Raw genomic sequence first — 26,769 nt, 5'->3', positions numbered from 1 at the left:
AATAGCTGGATTTTGCATGTAGGAGATCCGATGATGGGATCCTAGAATAGCAGACATTTTACATATATTTATTTTTGGCTTTCTAGTCTTTAGCAGAAATGTTTTCATATTTCAGATTCATTTGGGACAGCATCATTTAAAATGAGGTGCTGTAAGGAAACTTACGGTATAGTTATTCTTCTTTTCACTTCATACTGAATACTAAATTTGATGCAATGTTAAAGTGTTTATGTATTACCAAATATTGTTGCAAATAGATTTAATAACAACTTCCAATGTTTTTTGTTTTTGTGACATTATAATTCACTATTGTTTGTTTATATGTTTTGAGGTTCACACCCTGGTAGTGAGGGTAATAATGGATAATATCTAACAGTAAAGTGACTGGGTCAAGAAATGTTCAAATACCTGCCAGAAAAAAAAATAAGATTAGTAGACATGTTCTGACTGTATAAACAGTTTTACAGGTGTATTATTATAAATCAAGTTCAATGTGTTGACTTGTTTTCCCAGTTTAAAGACCTTGGGTGCACAGCAGAAAAGGGAGAAGATGAGGTGGTGTTGAACAACTAGAGGGCAGTGATGGGGCCTGCAGAAGAGTCAGAGTTGAGTACATTTGGCTGTGCTCCCACCCTTTCCTGCCCCTTGGTCCTGCATGCAACAGTCTCGCAGTGCCATGGCTTGTGAGGACAGTGACCTACATAGAAGTCAGGTTTTAAAACTGTAATAAGTCTGCTTCTACCAGAGACATGTTTTGTAATCTGTCTGGTGACGCAGTTATCTAGTTTGAATGAGTGCCAGTAATTCTATGAGGCAGGCAAGTACAGAGGCAGTGCTGAAGGATTGCTCCCGTGGTCCTTTTCAGGCTGTTTACAGACTCCAAAAGCTTCCAGAGTTAGACAGTGAGCTTTATAGGGCAGAGATGCTGCTGTGTGTTTGCAAGCATTAGCGCATTTTTATGGTACTGCATTAATAACCACATGCAAATACAAACTTTAAAAAAAATAAAAAAAATTTAAAAAAGGCAGTAGAAGATTGGCCCAGGAGCCTCTGCAAGTTCAGCAATACACACAGGAGCTATGTGCCTTGTTTGGGAGCCTGCAATTCATGGAGTGTTTCTATCAACCAATTGTTCTTTCCATGCTTGGGGTGGAAAAATAATTTTGGTAAATATTTCTTAGAATTGTGAACTTAGATGACAATTAGATTTTATCAGATGTGTGGCTAGCCAGACCCTGCACAGCTGACAGGAGGTAATGGAATTTGGATGAGTGCTTGTGTTTAACCATTTTGCAATTGGATTTGGTTTATAGCTTTCAGAATTCAGCAGAATATTTCACTCTCTGAACCTATTTTGAACACATTAGGAAATGTTTTAAAGGGCAGCTGGCTTCCCTGATTTGGTTTCAAGTATGTCCACAAAACATTTATCACTTAAAACTATAGCAAAAACTTTTCCTTTGAAAGGACTTCTTTTCTCTTTCTAGGAAGGCTGTACTAGCTCCTTTCCCCACAGGCTCACCAAGCAAGCTGTGTAAAGAGAGGTGGCTCCTGTGGCCGCTAAAGAAAACAACTGAACCAGACAGGCAATTGCTGAGAGCTCAACCTGGAGTTTGTGCCAGAGTGAGTACACAAGCATTACTGAGAAGCTTCTTTCTTCTGTCAGACATCAGAATTGTTTTCTTTTCTGACCACAGGCAGGGGTGCTTGGAGTATGCCAGAAGCTGTGAGTTGGACTACATTGGATAGCTATGGCAGCGTGTGCTCCGTGAGAGCGAAGCCGCACGCGGGGGAGGCAGGGTAAATGTCACTGCATTTGCTGAAGCTGAAGTCAGGGCTGCTTTCCAGCCAGCAAGCTCACATTTTACCTCTGCAGTGTGCTGCCATTGCAGCACTGGCTGGTTTTCACCATTACCTAATAACTTTCTGCATTGCAGGTCTGCACCCATGCAACTTTGTTGCTTTTATACCTTCCTCTCGTAAGAGAAAATTTCACAACTTACTTGCTGTGAGGCACACAATTCTAGAAAATAGCCTTCTTTTGCAGCTGGAACCAGCAGGTGTTTTTCTTATGCATAAGGAAGGAGTTTGCAGATTCCATAAAGACCCTTATCCTCCAGGCAGTGCAGTGGAGGGAAAGGTGGTATCTCTTGATAACAGGCATTGTCAGAAAGAGCTTGGCCAGAGGTGTCCTTCCTGTTTCTCATGATAGAAAGATTTGTGTTGTGTGTGAAATGATTGTGAAATCCAAACCCAGATGATGAGAGGAAACCCTGATTTTTAGCAGTTCAGGGGAACATTAAGAAGCATTTTATTAACTTACATGTTCTATGTCTTATCATCTATGAAAAGCTGGATGAAAGGAAAAGGAGTGTCACACCTCAATACATTGTGCTGCTGTAGTGTAGGTGTCCAGATGCTGATGTGTCCAGACAACTGTGTAACCAGGTGTGGAACTTTTGGCCTGTAAAACTGTCATCATGAAGAGGAAACATATGGAAGACTGCCCTTTAAAATTCTGAGGGAGCACTGGTGTGTTTCTGAGCTTATGCCATAAAATAAAAGTATCCACTAAGAAGCACAGTTTGTAGCTTACTTTTCCTAGTATTTAATACTGCAGAATCTGGAAATGCTTCATACTTCCAAATTCAAGCTTCTGCTTCAGTTATTGTTGTGGATTTGAAGGTCTGACTTTGGGAATACAAGTCTGGAGGTGTGTGGAGATACTAAAACAATGGAAATATATCCTGTGGGAAGCCAAAAGTAACTATGGTCAGGGCAGACATTTGATCTTACTGGTGTAGTTTTGAACTAAAGCTATGTAATCTTCAAAACCTAGCTGAAAATGTAAGTAGTTATGTAACTGAATACTGAAATTTCTTGTAATTATACTGTTTATTTCCTTGGTAGTTGTATTTTAATACTCCTAACATACAATAATGAAATAATAGAATTTTAAAAAGAAAAAAGTGAGATATTAAAAGTGCCCATTACTGGTACTTCTTTTCATAGGTTTCCTGCCCTGATAAAATATTGAACAGTTTGTGAGTACAGCTTTTTAGCTTTTGAATGTTGCTGTGAATTTGTGAGATGAGTGCAGCTGCTACCCAAGCTGCTACTTACTGGAGGGTTAATTAAGAGAAACTGGGCCAGGTCACCTGGACCCTGAATGTTCAACTAACTCACAATATAAACTTGTTAACCTGAAGTTACTGTATCTGAATACCTTGAAAAAAAAACCAAAAAACAACAAAAACTAGTCCTTTCAACATCTCAGCACATTCATTAGGTTGTTACTCAGCCTAAACACCATTTTTATGAAATATACTATTACATACTTACTGATGTGTTTATTAATATGTCACATAGAACTCTGATGAATCATTGCAACTACTTCTATTAGACAAAATAATTTAACGAGGCACATCTGTTAAAGCTGGTTTTGATTTTTTTTATAATTCTGCCTATTTGCTTTCTTAGAAAATCACTTTAGTAAATCTGCAGAATCTTTTCCTTTAATTAATTCAAAATAGATGTGGAAGGAAATTATCTTTCAATACTTCAAAACTATTTTTTTAATAGCCTTCAGTTTAACAAAGGGAAGCTACTTTATGTACTTCAGAAGGGTACACTGAGTGTTTTTCCATGACTTTCACACAAATACTTTGTGCATTGGTGTAATGGAAGCATGTGGCATACTCAACCTTTGGGTCAGTTTTTACCTTGGAGCACCTGGAAATTAGTAATTATCTGTCACTTAAAAAGAGGGGGAAAGGATGTGTCTGTCTCATGGTGATATGTGCAATTTCCTCAACTTTTTACATTTTCTTTGGAGGGAAAATCTCTGAAGTGTGAATCTGGCGTAAGAATACCAGCTGTGACTGAGACAGATAAGAGTTGAATATTACGTTATTTCATATTTGTATGGAGTGTGCACAGTCATAGCATAAACATGTTAGAGGTGCTTGTAAAATAGTCTTACTACTGCAGATCTGAATCTGTAACCTGAAATAATAATGCAATAACTGCTTTCTATCCCAGTGAACAATTTTGGTTTAAAAAGTCTTATTTAAAATTAAGCTACCATTAGAAATATCTTCATTCTTTGTGTACTTGGTGCTGTATTACAACTTGCCAAAAGTGGTTTAAGGAAAAGTCATTTTGACCATTCAGATAGTACAAAAGAGGAAGAACAGTAGGCTTTTGTTTTGTCAATTTTAGGTAAACAGGAATAATTGAATCACAGGGTGATTCCTCTCTACCTGATGGGTTTTTTCTTGTTTTTTTTCTTCATAATAGTTGACATTTATTTATTTCTTCTACTGGTTTTCTTAAACAACTTGGTGTCTTTCTCAATTGTGCTGCGCCTTATACAATTAGTTTGAGTGGTGAAAAGAGTGATGTGTGTCAGTGGCTTTCCAGGCTCTTAACATTTCATAAAACAGTGTTTTATGGATGGTAGTTTCTGTATATAGATCCAGTGCCTTGGAGTTTGGGTTCCAGAGATGAGTGGTTTTCAATATTGCAAGGTTTTATTTTCTTCTCACTAAAAAGAATTTTGCCTAGCTGGTTTTGGGATGCCTGACAGTTCATAAGCTCCTCATGTGCTTTCTATTGCACAGGGCCATATTAATTTTGGGAATAAAGATTCCAGGGTGGAGACAATAAATTCTAGTATTTACCTATTAAGCAAAATGTATCCAGTCTCCTTAAGGTATTCAAAATTTCACTAAAGGCCAGATTTTTCTTAAGTTAACTTTTTCTGCTCTGATCTCTTACTTGGCTGTGGTTTTTAGTACTATTACAAGAAAATATAGATAAGGAGGTTTTTTGTTTCATTTGGAAATAAAAGCTAAACCGAAATAAGCAAAATTCTCTCAGAGAAACTCTGACCATTAAAAAACTTAATCCCTCTTATCAGTTTTTTACATTTGTACTTTATTTTTCATTTTGTGTACTCTGTCCTGTGGATCTGGTGTGATAGTTGGCTACTTTAATTACTGTCTCTTAAGAAAGGTGAGTGTTTGTAGAGTCTAAAGTGTCATTTTCCTTTGGAGATGGCTGTCATGGGAAGAGGATGAAAGTAGGGTGCTTCCAAATTAGCAGTCTAGGTGTGCACCCTTAAAAGTCTGCAGTTACTGTGACAGAGTGCCAGGTGTAAAGGTACAAAATTCAGAGGATCTGAGGATCTTTTCCAAAAGCTCATCACTACTCAAACACAGACTAAGCAGGTATGGAATCAGTGGAGTGCTCAAGGTAGATAAAGTATAACAGCAGTTGCTGCTGTTTCTCTTCTTCTGGGTTTTTTCCTCAGATAGTCTCAATAGCCCATGTCTCCGGGTTAGCAGTATTTTTCTAATTAAATAGAATTTCAAAGACAAATGCCACTCTCTTAATGCCAAAATTTGTCACAGACAGGATTTCTTACAATAGACAGACAGATCAAAGAAAAGAAAGGTTAGCTGCTGCAGAATTCTTTTGATTCTGTAAACAGAGCAGAGTGCCTCAACTCCCACTGGCTTTGCAAATGTTAAGGCCATTCAGCAGCTATAAAATGTACTAAAAGTCTCAGACCTAAGCCTGGGAACCACTCAGTGTTACAGTATATTACAGATTTCTTACCAGTGTGGCTTAAAAATGCTGGGTTTGGACTTTGATCCATTGTCATCCTTGTGAAGTGCCAATCCCACAGGTATTCAACTGTTTCACTGGTCCAGTTTACTAACTTCACACAGCCAACCTAAAATCATCTTGAGCACTTCAAACGATGTTCCCAGTCCCTCCTTTTCAATCTTTTTTAAAGTATGATGATACATTAAGGTCCAGTTTTTCAAGCATGTTCTATTAACTTCTTTTTTTAATGTTCTTTGAGAAGACATGTCAGTTTTCTGACTAATAGTGTAGGATCAATGTGCTGTGTTCCATTGTGCTGGTATTCTCCAAAATCTGTGTACTCCAGATGTAGAATTCCTCAACAGGAATGTGACTCAAGCTTGCTTCTTGAGCTCAGAACAAAAAAAACAGTCCAGAGAAATAAAGAATATTTTTCTAGGGAAGCTGTAATGTCTACAGTAATTTAAAATAGTCTTCAGAAGACCTTTTATAGAGTTGAGGATCCACAGATTCCCAGAGAAATTGTGGAGGACTCAGAATTCTGGGACGTGTGAGCTTAATTGTATTTGTTCTTTCCTAGACATTTGATCTCTTCCCACGCATCTGTTGTGCCTTACCCATGATAACTTTGTTTTGTGTTTAGTGCTCTGCTGAAGAGTGAGCTGAGACCTTCCTGTGATGTATCCCCTAAGTTTAGATCTCTTTACTACTAAGAAATTGCTCTAAACAATTGCAGTTGTTTTTAATGACTGTAAGTTTCTTTCCATACTAGGTGATGCAGATGTACCTCCCCTTCTGTGGGATTGCCATATCCAATGCCCAGCTATTTGCAGCTTCAAGGAAGGAATATGACAGAAGCAGGGTAAGTGCAAAATGTATAGCAGACCAACATCAAACTTTAGTATTTTTTTCCTGCAGGTTCCAGCTATGCACAGGTGTTTGCTAAGCAGACAGTTTTATTTCCAAAACTGTATTTTCAAAAGATCACTGTCTTGATTGAGGCAGCAAGCAGAGAATGTAGGAGGGATATACACTTCTAGTGGTGGCTGTGGTTTCCTGATGTCAGTTCCACATTTTGTGGTGCTGAAACAATTGCATTTGTGGCACAGATGGTGCAGGAGAAAGTGTTGCTTAGGCAGAGATTCAAGCTCTCATAAAATTCTACTAATCTCAAGCCTTTACCATTCTGAACTTTTAATATTTAGTCTATGTGCAAATAATGTGGAAATATCTTTATAAAATTAAGCAGGGAAAAAAAACCCTATATGTGAAGGGTTTTGACAGCATGTCTCCATAGAACACATACTCATGATCGCTGGTGCTGTGCATGCACTGGGACAGGAGGCTCTGAAGGGAAAATAATGCTCAGCTCCCCCATCATTCCCTTGTCAGAGAGGTCTTTTATTTTTTGAAGAAACAAAATGGTAATTTTGAGGAATTTTTAATAATAGTTGGCTTCTTTCTATTGTCCTTTCTGCAATGACAGGGAATTATATTTTTGTTAGCTTGGATCACAGGTCCAAAACTTCAGCAGAAATATCTCTGGTAGTGTTGAACCTGTTCTTCCTTCATAAAATATTAAAAATTCATATCAGTTTTGTTGCCATTGTCATTAAGAACTTTCTTTGAATGTATCATATAAATGGATCATATAATGGATCATATTTCTTTATATGGATCATACAAAAATGTCATATAAAATCCATCCCAGATGTGATGCCTCCTTTGCAATGCTCCATGTATTTATTAATTCTACAACCAATACAAGAGTTTTCTGTCGTTGTATACAGGCGTTACTGGAAGTAGTGAATGACCTCTTTGAGGAACAGACTGACTTAGAGAAAATTGTCAAGAAAATCATGCATCGGGCCCAGACTCTACTGAAGTGTGAACGGTGCTCAGTATTACTTCTGGAAGATATTGAATCACCAGTAAGTAGAGCTGCATGTCATATGGAAGTACAGAACAGCAGGTGTTTTTCAGTGTGTTGTTCCTAAATGTAAGTTAGGTACGTACTGAAACTTTATCAACACTCCTGTTGTGTCTCTATCCCAGCAGGCTTATATTGTGATAGCAGTAAGCTTTTACATTGAGCAGATGAAATGGAAATCCATCTTTCAGAATTATTGAAGTATTTCTGGTTTTTTTCAATTACTCTGTCTACTTGACCCATGAATAATTATTTCATTGCAGAGCTCTGTTGAACAGATGGATGTAAACTGTACAAAAGTATTTGACAGTTTTGACAGGGGCTTTCACTGGGACTTTGCAGTAACTAATATTCATAGTGTATGAGAACCTCTTAAAAATGTTTGAAGTTTTTATGAGTATTGTTGTTAGTAATAAATTAAGTGGCTGCCTTTATATTGGTAGCTTCCTCCAGTGTTTTCAGGCTATTCAGTATAAGCTACCCTCCTTTCTACTGATTTGAGAAGTAGTTGAAGGATAAAACATTGTTTGTAATATTTTTTTCCTAGCCAATTATTATTTTTGTATTCACTGATTCTGCTGTTAATTATTTGTTGCTGGGCTGTGACAAGTCAGAGACAGAATCATGAATTTGTTTGTATGGCAGAAAAAAATCCCCATTCTTTTCCTTGGAGGAAAGATATGATTCACATTTCATTTCAGTTAATAAAAATTAAGAACTTTCAATGGAGTATGCCCTAAATTATACCAGCTTTCCTAAAAGCAAGATCAAAGTTTTTATTTCACTTATGTTTTCTACTATAGAATTTTAATGTTTCTAGTTAATTTTCTCTTTCTAGATTCCCCTAGCCACCCCCCTCCCCAATTTTATAATTGCAATAATAGTCCTAGTACATTCTTATGAAATGTCACTGTGTTTATAATATGATTTCTATTTTTCACAGAAATGTCCATTGTGTTAGGAAGTTGTGGGTGGCAGTTTATTTTTCTGATCTTGGTACTATTTCTGCTTTGAGCTTGGAGGGGCTTTTCCCAAACCACAAGTTCTTATTCCTCCAGACAAAATTGTGAAATATGGAGAAAAAGCTTAAACTTTTTCTAGATGGTCATAAATCTTAGGTTAATTTGGAGTAGGAGAATAGCATCTTACCACCCACTTGGTAATTTTTACAAGTGGCAAAACAGTTATTTTCCTGACTTTCTCCTGTTTTGGAGGTTTAACATATATATCAAAATAGCTCTCCTTAGAGTAACTCAGTGTCTAGCCATGTCTAAAGTACTGTAATTTGTACATTGTGCAGAAAGCTTTTATGAACCAGAACCAAAGTGAAGATGGGAACACATCCAAAAACAAGGCCTCTGTTCTCTGTCACTTCTTGCCACTCCTAAGATGTTTCACTTATGTGCTCCTGACACATATGTTCAAGTGTGATTGGTTGCAGTTAGTAATGCAAAGCTGCCTTTCTGTTTATTTTCCTATATTAAAAAAGTGAAGTTGGAGTAAAGGTCCATAACACATGTCCGAAAAGCCTTTAAAGGTAAGTGTATATGCTTGTGGAAAAGAGTTTTCTGAGGGAATCTAAAGATATAATTTGATTTAATATTTATTTTTAGGGAACTATGCACAGTGTGTATTTTAAAGATTAATTCTCCATTGAGAGAATACAGATTTGTACTCTTATCCTAAGACTATTGGATAAAAATACAGTTTAAGTAGAGGAACCTTACATTACTGTTTTCTTCAATGTTTATTCATCTTAATAGTGATCCTAAGTTACTTGTTTTGTAACAGGTGGTGAAATTCACAAAATCTTTCGAATTGTTATCTCCAAAATGCAGTGCTGATACTGACAACAGGTTAGTGCTCATATCTTCTGTGGTTATGGATAACTTCATTTTTCACATAGTTTTAAGCTTTACTTGGTCAAGATTTTATTTTCTTATGGAACTTTGTGTAGATTTGATTGAAGAGTGTGAGCCTATGTTTTTTACTCACACAAGACACCCACTTGCTTCAAATGGAGGCTTGCATGAATAAATACATGTGCCTATATTTTTTTGTATATGTATGTTTGTGTATATGTGCACTAATGTTGTATCAGGGTCTCAGGTAAGAAACCAGGGAAAATGGACTTTTTATGGTTGAACTCATTGATAACATGCAGCTGTTGTTCTGTATGATTAATATTGAAGTAAAAATTACAAAATTATTTTAGATTGTTGATCTCTTACAAAATTCCTCTGTACAGTTGTGTTGGGAGGTTTCCAGTAAAATTTTACTTCTGCTGTTGTCAAATTGGAAAGCCTAGAAACTGCAGAGCATATGTATTTCCTGGAAACTGTGTTCCTGTGACTAAATCTTGTTTGGGAGCCCACTCAAAATGGAAGTATATGTTTTGCTTAGTAGGATCTGTAAACATTTATAAAGGGCCAATTTTAAGTAGTAAAAGAAAGATTTTTGTTCAAGTTATATCAATCCCTGCAAGGTTACACCCTGGTAGCAGTTCACATAAAATGTCCTGTGTACCAAATGAGGGGATGAGGATTCAGGGCTATTGTGAGAACATTTCTTCCATCTTTCAGTGTTTATCACACAGGTTTTATGCAGATTAATTCATACTGATTCTGAAGGAGAATTTTCCATATCAAATGGCTGTCATGGTGATAAACCTTTTCATGGATTGATTTCGCAGCATTAGAAAAATGCGTAGTGTTAGAATATTTCTAAGATGTGCAAGCTCACATCAGAGTCCAGGGCCACACAGAAACATGGGTAGAAGTTATCTCCTTTCCATGTTCTGGTATGGGAATGGTGAAGCAAATGGAAAACAAGCAATAAAAAATAGGAAGATCTAAATGTTAATAAATAATCTGTTGATTCATCTGGGAATCACAAGTTGCTTTTGACAAAGAGTTTAAGAGTAGCAGTTGGTCTTTCCTAGGGGGTGAAAATACATTTCTTTTATTCAGGGACAGGAGTATGAATCAAGGAATGTGGTTGTTATTCCTGTTTTTCTCAAACTTGATCTGTAGCCAGATTAGTCAAAACAATGTAGAGTGGTATCAAGATAACCAAGCTGGCTCATTTCTTGTTACCATAGTTATATTAGCATGTTGCCATAAAGCAGTTTGTAGTAGCCTGCTCTGCTTGTAGTCAAGTCAAGATTATTTTAACTTTAGTCCAAGACATGAACAAACACATAACCTGGTAGCTAGTCTTTATGAGATTCATGAAGGTATATTTCTGTGCATTTTAACATAAAGATGTATCACTTTTTCAGTGATTATTTTTTTCCTATGGAGAGTGAAGTTGCTTTAAAAAGACCAAGGTTACACTGGCAGATATGATGTCACATTTGGATCTAGCACAGGCACAGCTTGAGTTATTGGCACTATTGTGAAAAAATAAAGGTTATTTAGGATACAGAACAATGCCGCGAGCCCTTGACATTTGAGCATTTTTCTAGCGAGTTTTGCCCTTTTCATTCTACATTCTGCAGCTGTAACTGATGTAAAGTCATGAGACTTTTCATGTGGGGAAAAAAATGGCAAGACGAGTTTCTTCATCATTACAGCAGTTAAGAAAAACGTTATTTCTTTGAAATTTTAGTTGAAATCCAAAGACATTTTAGGCTAAGAACAGTTCTCATTATGTTTTATCTCATTGATAAAGAGTGTCCTAAGACAGTATTTCATGCCCTAATGTACTTTCTCACACAGTTTTAGAAGCTGGCTTTTCTTTTGCCCTCCATAAATCTGCATGATAGCAGGTCACCTGTTAAATACCTAAAGATCATAATAAATACTCATACTTATTTTCTTTGCTGTTGTTTGCAAAGAAATGTCTTGCAAGGCCACACTTGCCTTTATCTGTTCAGTTTCCAAGTTTTCATCACACACCATGATCAAGTTTGTTTATTATCCATACTGGCACACTGATGCTCTTGTTTTTCCCAGCAATTTTCTTCTTGAAGTACAAGTTTGCCAAGTCCCCTAAATTTTCTCTCCCTTTGAAAAAATATTACATAAATGTTAGAATCCATGGGGCCTCAGTTCTGGTATGATCCAGATACAGATGAGCCTGATGGAATGTGCTGTGGAGTGTGCCTTTCCTGCACAGAAGCAGCAGTTTTGGCAGATGAGATTCCATTTTAGCAGATAGCTGAGATGACAGTTCTCTAAGCTGGGTACCAGTGGTAGTGGACAGGTCTCCTGCCTGGGCCAGAATATGAGTTGTGCGGGCAAAAATATCTGTGCTCCTTCCCACTTGGACTGGTACAGAGGAAGTGCTGAAATCCCTGGGATGATGTGCCTGTCTTCTGGAGTATGGCTGTAGAGAGCTTGTTAGGAATGGAGAGAACGTAATAGAACCCACTTTTAAAACTTACTTATGAATATTATCTTGTTTCTTTTACTTTTAAAACTTATTTATGAATGTTATCTTGTTTCCTTTACGTGAATGAATTTGCTGCTTAAAATGCTTGACACCCATAATGCAGTCCTGGTGTATGTGTCTTATATGAGAACAACTTTCAGATAAGTTATGAACTGGGAATGAAGCATTTGAAATTAGATGCTTATCCTTAAAGATTTTTTTACTTCTGAAGTATTTGAAATAAATTAAATTATGAATTAAATTTTAAATTATAAATGTGATTTTTTTACTTGGCTCAAAAGGTCTCTGTCAAAGTATACACATAACATTTATTACAGTCACTCAAAATTCTTGTCCCAAATGAAAGTGGATTCCTTTAGATTTCTGTGATTATTTTTTTTATTTATAGTCTTTTAAGAATCTTAAGGTTTTTTTAGATTAATGATATAATTGATTTCGTCTCCAAAAAATCAATGCAGCCAACAAAAATCAATCCTTTCAGTTTGATTGAATCTTTCAAGGATTTCACTGTTCAGCCTACTTTCACTCATGAGGAATGCTTCAAAGCCTCGAACTATTGTAGTTTTCTCCATAGCTTCTTAGTAACTTTTTCTAAGTAATGTTTCTCAGGTGTTAAAAATTTACCAGTTTTCTTCCAAAACTAAGACAACAGGCTTTTGGTTTTTTTTTTATTCACACATGAGTAGCCAGACATTGCCAATGTCAAGAACCTGCCTGAAACAAGACAAAGAGAACTTTCCTGCTGATTAGGTGAGGACTTTAAGTACTGCTAGACACTGAGTTTTCTGGAGAAGCTGAGGTGGAGTGTGGTGACTTGAGGTCATAATTTTAGTGTCTCATGCTCATTTATTGATAGCTCTCTAGCCCCTCAGTAATTGTGGCAGAAGCTCAACCAGGTAAAGAGAAAAGGAAACCTTCATGTCTTGTGTGACTACTTGGATCCACCTGCTGTAATATACTTGCAGTATTGATTTAAGACTTACTTAATGATCCCTTCTTCAGCCATTCAGATATGGTATTTCAGATGCCAAAATTTTTTTAAAAAGTCATTGTGACAGGAAAATTATTGAAAATAAAAATTGAAAATATCACAAATTATTAGATTAATTTAAAAAATCTTAGAAGTATATATTTTAAGATAACTCTACCGGAAATATTTTTTAGAACTGGTTGCTTTTCATGAGCAGTCCTGTATCTACAGAAACTTAGAACATAATCCACTGTTGACTCATAGCTAAAAATTATCAAATATTTTATTTACTTGAGACACCAATGCTGTTTTCAATAGAAAGAGTTATGTAAAGGAGAGAATTTTTGAGGTACCATTTTAATGATACCAAATTATTGTTCTATAGTTAATTTTTGGTAACAATTAATAATTGTGAATGGTTCTGCTGTTCCTATTAATGTGCATTTAAGACATGCTGGACTTGCAATTAATGTGGACTATATCCTTTTCTTCCCTTGCCCTGCATTTTGATAGTTTCAAAGACAACATGGAAAAATCGTCTTATTCTGACTGGCTAATAAACAACAGCATTGCTGAACTCGTCGCTTCCACAGGTCTCCCAGTGAACATCAGTGATGCCTATCAGGATCCTCGCTTTGATGCTGAGGTGAGAGATTTTTACAAATGTAATTACATACTACTTTTGAGCATCACAACTAATATAAAAATTTTGGTTCTATATCCAAGTGGCTGTGAGACATTTGAGTATTTATTTTGAATTATTTTTCTTTTCAGCAAGTTGTCTTTCTGGTCTTCTACAGTTTTATACTGCAAACACAGATCACTGAATTAGTGTATGACTTTAAGCAGTTACTTTGTCCAAGAATCTTTTTTTTTTTTTCTATTTATCAGTGATTCCCCTACCAATTGCCTTGATATTTACGCAAACTGATTTTTATTGCTGAAAATTTGTTGATGTTCAGTGTTAGCAGCACCAGTGCTGTTAGCTGTTGGGGTGACTGGGGCTGTGCATAGACAGAGTGTGAGCAGGGCTGGTAACCAGACAGACAAATGTTGTTTGTGCTCTAACTTAGCCAACCAACAGTTTAATTTGCTCAAATACACACTGTTTTGGGTACTTCTTCAAGATGCATTCACTCCCAATAAAAATTGTTTGTGTATCTTAAGGTATTCATTTCCTATTAGAAAGGTGTAGCTACAGATAAAAATGTAAGTATACTTAAAATCTAAATAAATGTTAGAGGTGTATGGAAGGACAAAATCTTCACTGAATTCTAATCCAGCATTCCTGTGGAGGACTTGGCCAGCAGTTGGACAGCACATTAATCACAGCCTTGGTCAGAAGGCTTCCTAAAATATATTACTACAGTAAGTGTTCTTGGAAGTGGTTCATGTTGAGAGTTTGCTTCATTCCAATTTGATTCCACATGTCATTAAAGGGATTATCTCTCAAACCAGCAGAATTTTTTGAAAAAAGAAAAAATAAAAGGGGCCTGCTGTAGAAGTATAAAAGAAAACTGCATTGATGTTAATCTGTTCAGAATTGCAAGAAGTACAATTAATGCCTGGGGTGTTTAGATATGCTAACTTAAAGCATGCCAGTCCTTGATGTTTGCAATTGTACTTGTATTATATCATCTCCTGAATAATTCAGCTATCTCTTATTTGTTTCACAGTTAGTTCTTTCCAAGTTGGAGGCACTACCCAGTATATATGAAGAAAATTATACAAAGGGCAAAAATCATTTTCTTTTGATGGGTTCCTATGAAAATTTAATTCTTAAATTCAGATTTCTACTCAATTATTTCCACAGTCAAGAGTAATAAGAGGAACATAGTATCCCTTATTACTTAGATAGAATCAAACATACATTTGTAGTTATGAACAGAAATTCTGTTCTCTGCTTCTGTTGATAATCATCTCTTTTTTTTTTTCTCAGAACACTACTTCTCATCTGCAAATGTTTATGCTTAATTTTCAACTCATTCATCAAGAATTTAATGCAAAAGTATTTTGCAGTTCATTTTAAGACATAAGTTTGAATCAATTATTGCCCCACTCCCCTGGATTTTAGGTGGCACTCCACACTGGTTTCAGTGATGAGTTCTGAGTATGTATAAAAAGACAGTAAGCTAATTAAAACCTGAATTATGTCTTTTGCTAGCTAGGAGATCACAGTGATCCCATCCTGCTTCCCATATATGAATTATTGCTGGTCTTTTAGTTTTCTTCTATTAAAATTGCCTGTAGCAGTGGCAGTTTTAGTAAGAGAACATCTCCTGATCTTCTGTGAGTGGACTCATTCCACTCTCTGATCTCTTTTGAAAAACTGTTCTTGTTCATTAGATTTTGCAGCAGTGACACTAAAGAATAAAGGTTGTTAATTGTAGAAAAGAATCAGTGAAATTTAAAATAAATTGTGAAGTTGTATACTGTGTTAGCTAGAAAACGATAAATGAGGCAGTAAATTGTCATTGGAACAAAAGGACCAATTATCTCAAATCTAGGGTTCAGCTCCATCCTTACATTTCTTACTAACCTGCACTTCTGCACAATTCCCTACTTACTCTCACCTATCTTCTGAAAACGTGTATTTCCTGTAAGCCTCCTTCTAGAGCTGCCTAGCTGAGTCCAATTTCAGTTTGACAATTGGGAAGGGTTCTTCTAAGGCAAACTTGTTCAGTGCAAGTTATCTCTACTAATCCACCAGTAAAAGTAATCCAAAATTTGCCTGGACATTGCCTCAATTATAGTTTGTTTAGTGCCAAATCAGAGTCAAAACAGTGTAAGCTTAATGTGGCAAAGATGCCAATGTTTGTATATTCTTTGGCAATTTTTAGAGTAATCCTGATGACTTTTGGTTACTGTGGATGGAGTTTCAGCAGATTTTTTTTTCTGAGAGCTGATTCATATGAAATGACATTTATAATGTAACTTACTCCTTGACTTTTCTATTACTATGATTTAAAAAAATGAAAACAGCACCACTAATGGAAGCTCTCATTTCTACATTTTAGGCTGACCAAATTTCTGGCTTTCACATAAGATCTGTTCTGTGTGTTCCTATATGGAACAGCACCCACCAAATAATTGGTAAGACTTCCCTCATGTCTGCGTAATTTTTGTGCTACTGTAAATTTAGTTCTATCTTTTTAATTCTGTGTTCCTTTTTCTTTTTCCCAGCTCAATATTGTTAAGAAGTTACAGTACCTAGGATGCATGCTAAGTATCCAAGGGATACTTTTGACTTGGATACTGGATGGACTTTTTCAGCTTTCCAGCTGTGTTGTTATTAAGTTATATGTTGTACTGAACTTTAATGAGATGAAAACAGTAATTCTAACCATATTAGTGAAAAATATTTTATATGCATTGGTGATTTCCTTGGGTCTCCTTCTTTAGTACATGGGCAACTGTGTGCAGTCAAGCTAAGTGTTCATTTCCCGCTAATGATAAATTCTGGGTGCAGTCAGGGAAGATTTGTTGCAGGGGCTGTGGCAGTGGTCAGAGTTGTCTGTTGCAGTGGTGGTTGCTGGATCAGGATGTGACAGAGTTTCAGAGGATCTTTGATAGGATTCTTTGCAGCTAGGCTACACCAGCAGTTGGCCCTGTGTTATTACCTGCTTTTGGCACAAAAAGGAGTGCTTGTAAATGACAGTGCCAGATTCCTCTGCTAACGTTCCTCAGAAGAACTGACGTCAAAGCAATAGCAATTTATACTGGCAGGGCAAGAGTTAGATCCCTGTGCATTGTGGCTGCCAGGGAGAGCTGAGATCAGAAGCACATTGCTGAAGGCACTTGGTGTCATGCAGGGTCTTGGAGCTTCTTTAGCAGAGGTGATGTGGGAGTTGAGTCTTTTAAAAATACGTCTTGTTGTTTGTTGTGAACTGTGCCTTATCTTCAAGAATGAGAAATAATTTGAACTCTTGACAGCGGATTACTCTTACAGTATTTTTCTAAGCATAGCATAGCATATTGTAGCTAAATGAAATAGAAATGTTTGTTGTAGTAGAAATCACCACTGGTTTGGAAAATGCATTTTTTCATTGGCTCAGTAAATTAATGAATCAGACATGAGTAAAAAAGGGCTTATATACCCAGGTGATGGTAAACTAAGATTTTAGGAATGAAGGTACTGATTCAGTAAATTGTATTGGAAACTCCAAATTTTTAGGACAATTTATGTGATTGCTGTTAGCAAAGTAATCAAGATCTTTCTCAAATAGATCTTTAACCTTTTATGAAAAACACTGTGAATAACTTCTAGATTTATACTATTTATACTACACAGTATTATACTTAGAGAGTAAAGAATATCAGCTGAAAGTACTAGTATCAAAACAATCAAATTATTGCACATCTGTGTCTAATTATTTTCAGAATAAATATTTGCATTTTGCTTTTCAGTTTGAAATATGTGGTTTACATTTTACCAATGAATAAAACATTCTGCATTGTGCATTAATGAATTAATATAACTCATATTAACTCTTTCTAAAGGGGTAGCTCAAGTGTTGAACAGGCTTGATGGGAAATCCTTTGACGATGCTGACCAGCGACTGTTTGAAGTAAGAGGCATTCAGTTCAGCATTAAGATACTTTTCCAGTAGCATGTGGTATTTTTCCGTAATCTGCTTCAGTCCACTCCAGGGATGGGGGGAGAATATCTTGTCTATATTTGTGGTTTGACATTAATTCTCAGAAATCCTCACTTAGATGGTGGCATCCTAATTAAAACAAGTTTCTGGCATCTAATCTCTCATCTGGAGGCCAGTGACTCACCTGCATTCTTAAAATAACCCGTTTAAACATGATTATTCCTAAAATTTCCATGTAATTTCTTCTAATGATTAAGCCAGTGTTCATCTTTGTGCTTGTATTATAACTGATTCATAATTGACTCTCCTTTTTCTCTTTTTAAATTTTAGGCTTTTGTTATTTTTTGTGGCCTGGGTATCAACAACACAATTATGTATGACCAAGTGAAGAAATCCTGGGCAAAGCAGTCTGTGGCTCTTGACGTATGTGTACATCTTTGTGAAACCTTTTCTTGCTCCTAACCATCACATGTAAAGAAGCCCACTATATTTTTTAAAACTATGATTATTTAAACTTCTCTAACCAAATTCAACAGTGAAGCACTGTGGTCTATTATATATCGGGAGATTTTAAACATTATCGTATTAAAAATAATATTGGTGAGAAAAATGGCAGGAGTTTTGAGGATAGCTTTACAAATTTACATTATTCCTACTACAACAATAATTAAGAGCAGTTTAAATGAAATTTCAGATCTTTCAAAAAAAGCATTCTGCAAGACTGAATAATCTTAAAACATTGCTCTAAGGAAAGGTAACATCACTAAGATATTGGTATTGTTTTAAATTTCACATATGATAAGAGAAGAAAATAATCTAATTATCCCTGATGTGAGCACCTTTTATCTGTGTAATTCCTTTGAATTTCTCCAGTACTCACCATTACAATAAGAACCACCAAATAACATTGGCCTGAATGAGATATGAAATTCTTTCTATTCAAAGAAAAATCAAACCCAACTAAAGTACTATAAAGAGGCTTTCTTTTTCTTTGCTTTAGGGTTTGAGATATTAATCTGCATAGTGGTGTTGCATCCTGTGCTGCACACAGACCTATTAAGGCTTTCCAAAGTCAGTAAGACTGTTGGTGTTAGAAATTTTAAGCATAAGCGGCTTTCTGTACTATTGGTGTATATCTACCCATGCAGAAGGAAAAGTTAAAAGCTTACCTTTTCAGGCCTCCTGCAAGATTCCTTGTACTTTACATGTCATAGTCATGAATAAGTCTCCATATGTCCCAGGTATTTGTGCGATTATGACACCTAAGAATGAGTGTTCCTCCTGGCAAGAAAAGCAAGCAGTGCTAGATGTCACACACAGATATATAGGGATGAAACTTCACATAGAAGTTTATTTGCTACTGAAATAAAAGAAAATTAATTATTTTTGGTTTAAAATACAGCTTCTTTATTTGATAAAAAAAAAGACTAATAACCATCTAGATTACACCTAGAGTATAGATCTGATAAATTGCCATTAATCTTCAATTAAGAGTAATTCTTTCTATAAATGGGAAACAACTCTTGATAATATTTGCATAAAGTGATGTAAGATGCAGGAGAAAAGTACTGAACACTAGAATGGTATGAGATGGAGGACTGTGGATTTTGACTAATAGAATACTTCATTAGTATTTATGTATTTAGCTATAATGGCAGTGAATGGCCCTTGAAAATTACTTGAAAATATCAGATGTAAAAGACATGAACTTGTTATATATCATAATAAGATTCTTATCCATATATACTGATACAGGTTTTCATACAGTATTCTGATAAGATTGACTAATAAATAGAAAAGCAAAACAAAAATAAATTATCAGGAAAGTTTGCAATGATTCAAAGCCAGGCTAAACACTTTTTTTTATACTAAGGACACAAAATTTTCAAATTTATTTAAAGATTAGAATAATAAATACTAAGGAAGACTGTAAAAATCTAGATGGATATAATGAATACAGATCAAGGAGAAGCTTGATGAGAATTTTGCTGTTAAGTGTAATCTGTCATAGCAGAAGATATAATTTGACTAATCTTACCAGTTTCCTGTTACTGTAAAAGGTGGCATCTCTAAAACTGATAAGAGTAAAAATGTCTTGTGACTTACTGCCACAAGGTGTTGCAAATCAACGCCCTGTGAGACAGTTTAGGTGTTTGTATGAATAACAGAGACATTCATAGATGAAAATTATCTCCAAGTGAGAAACCTGTATCAAAGCTTTAGCACATCAGCAGGTCAGGTGTTCCAGTGTGGGGAAGGACTGTCCTTGCTGGGAGTGCTCTGGCTCTGGGAGCGAGCTCCCTCATGGACCAGCAGCTCGTCCCACGCACAGCCAGACCATGGTGGGTCCAGGATACAGGATGGCTCTTGCACCTTCTGCAGTGCTCGTTCAGAGTTAGTATCAACCCACAAGGATAGAATGTACTACATATAAATGGATGCATACTAGGAGGTCATAAGAGCAGGTGTGCAGTACTTTCTACATTTTATTTGATGCTGCTCTCTGCAGAATGGTATTGAAGAGAATGTCAGACACAGCACAGGGGTGCTGATATTTGGATGCAGTGATGTGCCACTGGTGTAGGCATTAAAGCTTTTCAGTATAGCAAAAGACATTATTAAAAGTCCATAAATCTACTGTTATTTTTACATTAAATTCTTTCCCTTTTGATTGTAGAACTTCACGAGAACAAAGTAGGAATCCTTATAATATTAAATTACTTACTGTTCATTATACCCTATAAAATTCCCTGCAGTATAACTGCCAAATGTATGCCTGATAACCTCTAATTAGCTATTACATGCTGTCAATCAGAACAGAATTATCACACAAACGCTAATATAAAATCTGCTTTAAACATAACTGATTAGACTGCAGTACAGAGCCCTGATATTGCTACTTGACAAGTGTACAAAAATGGTTTTTATCTTCTGTTCTGGGGCAGGTGTTGTCTTATCATGCAACATGTTCGAAGGCAGAAGTTGATAAATTCAAGGTAAGATTTAAGTTTTTTATATACTCATTTTTGAAACTATAACTGTAAATTAATATTTGTCTAGATTATCTGAGAAGAGTTTCACATCATAAGCAGAAAATCTTAATTAAAAATTATTTACAATGCGTATATTACATGTAAGGCTGTTAAGCAGGGAAGATGGAAAGTTTCTTTCAGAGGATAGAGCTGCAGTGCACAGCAGCAAAGTCCCATTGTCCCAGCACCAGCTACTGGAACTGCATGTCAGTGTGCGTTTGGTGGCCTCCTCAGCAGAAACCATCACAGGGAAGTCATACCACATAAGAGATGAGAGGGAGACTAGAGAAAAAGAAAGAAACTTGAGACTTTACGTGCTTATAGTGTGGAAGCTGGCCTGTGTTTACTAAAAAAGGGGAGCATTCACTATCCAGTTTGTGCATAGGCTCAGAAGGAGGCACAGGAAGGTGAGGGATCTTCTAACTCCTGTAAGCGCCCTTGGCAGAATGTGAAAGTGATGTGTTCTGAGTGTAGCATGGGTAGGGACCAATAATTGCATGTTCTCACTGAATCCTGCCTTGCCATGGGCTAGCAAGTGTGGGGAACAGTGCCCTCGATCTTTCATCACTGCCAACACTCCAGTGCTGCTTTTGTGATAGACTGTTTGTCTTTTCCTACTTGAGGAGGTGCTTGGGAAGTCAGGTGATGCTTCCCTTGGCTATGAGGAGGCAATGCTGGTAGAGGGCTCCTCAAAGCTCCCATGGGAAGCTCCCATGGCAGGTATCACTGTTGGTCTCCTGGACACACAGTCCCTCAGAGACTGTAGTGAGGTCTGGGAATAAGATCTGGACTGCTGTGACTCCACATTGATGGCATTCCCTGCTCTGGAGCTCTAGCATCTGTCTAGCTGAAAAATAGCTGTTGGGTGGTTATTTTAACACTTGGCTGTCAGGCTGTAACCTGATTTCTGCACCACGGGGATGCCTGTGGTGAAAGGGGGAACACATGGCTGGCATAGAGCTGATCGGGCTGAGTGATCTGGGCTGAGGAAGGGCAGCTCTTGCTAGTTAATGAGTTTGTAAATTATTGCCCAGATGATGGCTGTGCCTGGTATCTGTATCTGTACCTGGTGGTAAGGGTGTAATATTCTCCCTCCACTGTAGTTACTGGTATGATTACCCACACTTTTGTATGCTGAAGGTGAGATTACTGAAGTATTGCTGGAATCAGCATGCTTGAAGATCATCCAACACTACAGGAAGTACTTTTGTGTGTGCAGTAAGTTGTATTTAGTGTTTGGCAAAAAGAACTGAACACTGTTGAGAAAGAGGGAAGAAAGGGGTAAAGGACCATCAATTTTCTGTTTTGCTTTTGTGTTTCCCTTTACCTTAGAATACACATCTGTAATATAGTTTCTATGACTCTCAGGATTCCACCAGTATCTTTGTATGTACAAGAGGGCTATACTTGATTTCTGTCAGCCATTGAAAGACAATTCTCCTTCATAGCTCTGTAGTTAAAATAACAGCTTGCTGTGTTACTCTTTGGACTCAGATATTCATGTGGTGAGAAGCTATTCTACTTGTTTTCCCAGGTGATTTCATTAATATACAGACCAGTCTTCAAGTAAAAAATCTTTTCCTTATCCATTTACCTTGAAGGCATGCAACTATCCATTTAATGGCTAATAATAAGGTAAAAGGAAATGAAAAGCATTTATTCATTAATAATTCCAAAAGATATTATTCCAAAACACACATGTCTTATCAAGAACATAGATGAGAAAATAAGGAACATAACCAAGCTATACCTAAAGTAAGTTAGGCTATTTTTTTCAGAAAAAGTGTCCCTTTTCTATGTCTATATCCAGTCATCTCACTTTCAATTCCTGACAAAATTACTCTCAAGTAGTTTTTGTTAATGCTTTTGCACCACTGGATGTAAACAAAACAAAAGAACAAAAGCCCAGAGACAACCAGCATGTCTTGAGGGCCTGTGACACAGAGCTCATCCCAGAGAGGGCCATCCATCTGTGGGATGAAATTGCTCCCATCTCCCTGCTTACAGCTAGCCTCCCTGCTGAGGTCTCCCAAGGCATCCTACCCTGAAACCACTGCTCTTTTCCCTGTTTGTTATATCGTTATATTCTGTAAAAACCCTTTGTTATATTAGGATCATCTTCTAGACTTGACTGGCTAATAAACCATCCCTCCCTCTGGGGGTGTTTGGGGCTAAATGTGTCCCCTCTGTCTGTGGTGATTTATTGGCAGGTGTCAGAGCAAATGTCTGTTACGATTTACTCGATGTCCTGGTTCAGTCAGAGCAGAGACACACACACGACAGAAACATCGAAATGAGAGTGATGCCAGGAGATCACCAATGGCTCCTGACTGACACAACACCCAGCAGTAATTAATGACTTTGGAGTCACAATACATTGGAGTTGACAATTTCTCAGCATATTATCCCAAACGTACTGTAACTGGACCCCAGAATCTTGGAAATAATTACATACTCTTGTAGTACAATATTTTCTTTCCCTCTTCGTAATTTTTTTTATAGTTTTCATAAAATGTTTTTCCATTAATTTTTATTTGCTCAGGATCTTGAGAATATTCTGATAAAAAGTGAAAAATTGCAAGTGTTCCTAAAGTTTATTTTCCCTCTGGCTTTTGCCAGTGGATTATTTTATTGCATTACAGAAAGCCCAGCAAGAGTAGCTAAAGTTGGTTTTTTTACTTGAAATTTCATCAGTAATTTCTTACTGTTAGTGGATGAATTCACAAACACACAAATTCACAAATATACCCATCTTTTTAATAATTAAGCATAATCACTGTGACCAGTTTCTGTAAAATAAATAACATTTGTTTCTGTTTCTTGTAATCCCATCTAAGAATTAATGAAGAAAACCCCACCTTAATAAGAAACCCTTAAGATATCAAACCTTACTCCAGATGTTTATCTGGGAAAAAATGCAAAGCACTATTGCTGGTGGAGCTGGAAAAATCCAGAGGGAAGTTTGCAGTATGGAACAATAAAAGATGAGTGCATGAAAATGGACCATGCAAAACAATTTAATACTAAAGACTTTTAGAATTTTTTTTTTAATTTTCAGGTTTAGATTATGATGGCTTCAAAAAAGATGTAAATTAAATATACTGTTAAATTCACACAAACTGCATATTTTTTTAGGTTTTCTGATACGTACCACATTACTGTGATTTCTGATGCCATTCTTCCACATATAGGAAGAAAAACTAAACTTTACTTTTCATAGGCATTTTTAAGTAAAACAAAAAAACCCATCACCTTGAGTTCAAATTTTTCTGAGAATGTCTGAAGTCTTCAGCCTGGTTTATCACAGTGCTTCTCCTCTCTTGCATCTACATAACTATGCTAAATTCAAACTGAATTTTGGCAGGATAAGCTAAAGCAATGCACCATTGAATCATATTCATATCAATATTAATTTTATTTTCAAGAAGTGAGAAATAGCTGTGATTTTAAAAACTGTGGCAACGTACTTCTCCCTTGTATTTTAGACTTAAAAGACTATTCTGTCATTTCTGTTGTGTACTAGTGCTAGTGCTATAAACATTTGTGTCATTGGAATAGACAAGGCACTTGAGATCTGATTAATCTGAGATTGAAGCTATCCCATGGCATTCTATAGCAAACCTGTGCCAGGTTTTTTCTGACTGAAATTCAGGTTCTGCAAGGCTAAATATAGTTATGTGTTAGACAAATATAGATACATGAGTAAAGAATGGAGAATTGTGTTCAGGGCAGGATATTTATAGCACGAGTTACTGATTTATGAGACAGTAATGAACAAGTCCTGTGACTTAACAAGCAGCCCCACAAACACACACCACCTTTAAATTTCACCAGTGCAGTTTCCAAAGAGAATATGTAAACGCTGTCCTATTATGGAAAATGTACAAGAAGCTATTTTTAAGAAGCAAGCCTAATTGCGCAGCTGTCAATGGCATAAGCCAGATCAATATTTAATGACTGTGATGCATTATTTATAGCCTTGGGAGAGATTCCCTTTTTTAGGTCAAACAGCACACAGGAGAGATGCACAATGGAAAATAATGTATCACCTGCTTTACAGAATCTTCAATTCAAAATGTAGCATGAATAACAATTTCTGCATTTCTCTGTTTTGTTGCCTGAGGTGTGGCTATTTAAGATCTACCTTCACATAGGGAGGTTTTTATGACTTTCTTAAAAACACTCCTTTAACTACAGAATAATGAAAAGAGTTGAACCAAAAAAGAAGAAACTTTTAAGACTGCTACTGTATATGACAATGTGAATGGTTGAATCCATGAAAGATGACAGATCTATGTGAATTTGATACTTGGAGTGAGTTATGTATGATGTAGCATTTGTTATTCATGCCTTATGTACCCTTAAATGTATAACGATGGGCAGCACAATGAGAACAAATTAAATTTTTGTACTGGTTTTATCTTCAGTATTTGAAACAATAGGGAAAGCATTCCTTGGCTATGTTATTCTCTGCTGTGATGTCATCTTTCGATTTAGAATTATTTTAATTACTTTTATAAGCTTGTAATTAAATAAATTTTCGTAGTTTATAGTAATTACTTCATAGTCTTCCTCAGTAATTACACTTCAGGAAGGCAATCTGGCCTTTGTTTTGGACCATGTATGACCATGCCATAGAATACGGGGGGTTATGCATTGCTGCTTTTTTATGGCACAGCAGTGTCAATCAGTTTGGTACCCTGTGTTTCCCTTCGTGTGTGGGGAAACATGAAGCTCTTCACACACTGCAGGATTTGCCAGATTGGCCTCCAAAGCTGCTCACACTCACTTCCCTTTGGCTGTCACTGCAGGGTGCTTGCTGGCACTGAGCTTTTCCCTAGTGCTATTCCAGCTGCTCAGGTTCCACTGAGAATACCAACAATAGGAAAAAAACTAAAGAAAAAACTTGAAGGTAACCAGGGCTTAAATGTTAATATTGAATTGTGTTCCCTTCTCCCCTTTTGAGAAAGGTACATGATCACAAGATGTAAAATACAGTTTATTTCTCTGTTTTTCCATATCCACTGCCCACGTAAGACAGGAACTAAAGCACCGTGTTAGGAGTTTCATAGTTCATCAAACCAAGGTCTTCTTTGTATTACATTATTTAGTACGCTTTGACATGTGCCCGTGTCTTCAGTTGTCATGGAAACAAGAAGTCACGAACACATTGCATACACTGAAAATTATAAACAATGAGTACTTTAGCCTGGTGAGGCTCAAGCACTGAGCTGCCCTCTTGGGTGCAGCCAGCCCTGCCTGCTGGCTCTGGAGTGGTTCAAGGGAGGCTGCAGTGGTTGTGAGGACAGATCCTCCCTCTGAACATTTGCAGTCTAACTGGGCAAGATCCTTGTCCTGTGTTGCCAAATCATCTGAGCAGGGCAGGGCACTGCTTCATGGTTTGGTTTCCCATTTGCAAAGAGGGCACAGAAATATTAGAACATCTGTGAATGGTTTCAACAATTCTACTTTAGGACTGCAACAAATTTGTGTGATGCAACTGTATTGCATTTATATGATAAGCCTGCACAAAACTAGTTTATTTTCTAGTGTAGGGGATAAGTAAATCCTGTTTTAAAATAAATATTTCTCTTGAAGAAAACTGTATATGATTTAGGAGAGTTAAGGCCAAGTAAAGAAAGAAGCCTGGGGCCTGGAAGCTAGATAAAGCCCACAATTTAATCATATATCCATGCCCAGACAACTTTTTCTGTTAATTTATGAATTTAGCACAAGTCATTAAATGAATTTTTAAAAGGGATAGGCTTCTTTCAGCAAGGAATAGATTCTGGTCTGGATTGCTTCAGGGCAAGGTCATTGCAGAAGTCAATAAGGAACTTTTGTTGAATGTTTTTAATATGCAAAAGCAAAATATATTTATTCCAGCATGTTTATGCTATGCAGAATAATCTTTGGATATATTTACACTGTAGGTTAAAAAGAAGGGATCTTAAGGGCTATGATTTAAAAAGGAAGTGAAAAATCAACATTTATATTCTAACTGCAGAGTAAAGACACACAGTAACTAGAAATATTAAATAATAATGACTACTTCCAAGATCAGTTACTTCATAGTTAGACCAAAGCTTAAATCTCCTCATTAAATACCTTAAAAAGTCATAAACTTTAATCAATTAAAATAACAGAAAATTAAAATATGTGCATGATCAAAACAGTCTTTGTACTAGTTGTTCAAAAAGCCTTCTTCTCTAAAGCTGAAATAGATTTCAA

General features: G+C 36.4%; 1 protein-coding gene across 1 annotated transcript in view; it reads left to right on the top strand.

Annotated features, from left to right (window-relative positions):
• The window catches only part of PDE11A (phosphodiesterase 11A), a 103,682-nt gene that overhangs the window by 34,240 nt on the left and 42,673 nt on the right, over positions 1-26,769 (top strand). The window contains exons 3-10 of the mRNA XM_041473259.1: positions 6,386-6,475; positions 7,404-7,544; positions 9,335-9,399; positions 13,422-13,554; positions 15,926-16,001; positions 17,409-17,476; positions 17,837-17,929; positions 20,452-20,502. Of these exons, the coding sequence (XP_041329193.1) occupies positions 6,386-6,475; positions 7,404-7,544; positions 9,335-9,399; positions 13,422-13,554; positions 15,926-16,001; positions 17,409-17,476; positions 17,837-17,929; positions 20,452-20,502 (717 nt within the window). The remainder of the gene's footprint in view (positions 1-6,385; positions 6,476-7,403; positions 7,545-9,334; positions 9,400-13,421; positions 13,555-15,925; positions 16,002-17,408; positions 17,477-17,836; positions 17,930-20,451; positions 20,503-26,769) is intronic.

Source organism: Pyrgilauda ruficollis, unplaced genomic scaffold (genome assembly GCF_017590135.1).
Source record: "Pyrgilauda ruficollis isolate IOZ18807 unplaced genomic scaffold, ASM1759013v1 scaffold3, whole genome shotgun sequence".
In the NCBI taxonomy this organism is placed as follows: domain Eukaryota; kingdom Metazoa; phylum Chordata; class Aves; order Passeriformes; family Passeridae; genus Pyrgilauda; species Pyrgilauda ruficollis.
Note: the sequence above shows the minus strand (reverse complement) of the source record. Positions and strands in the feature narration are given on the sequence as shown.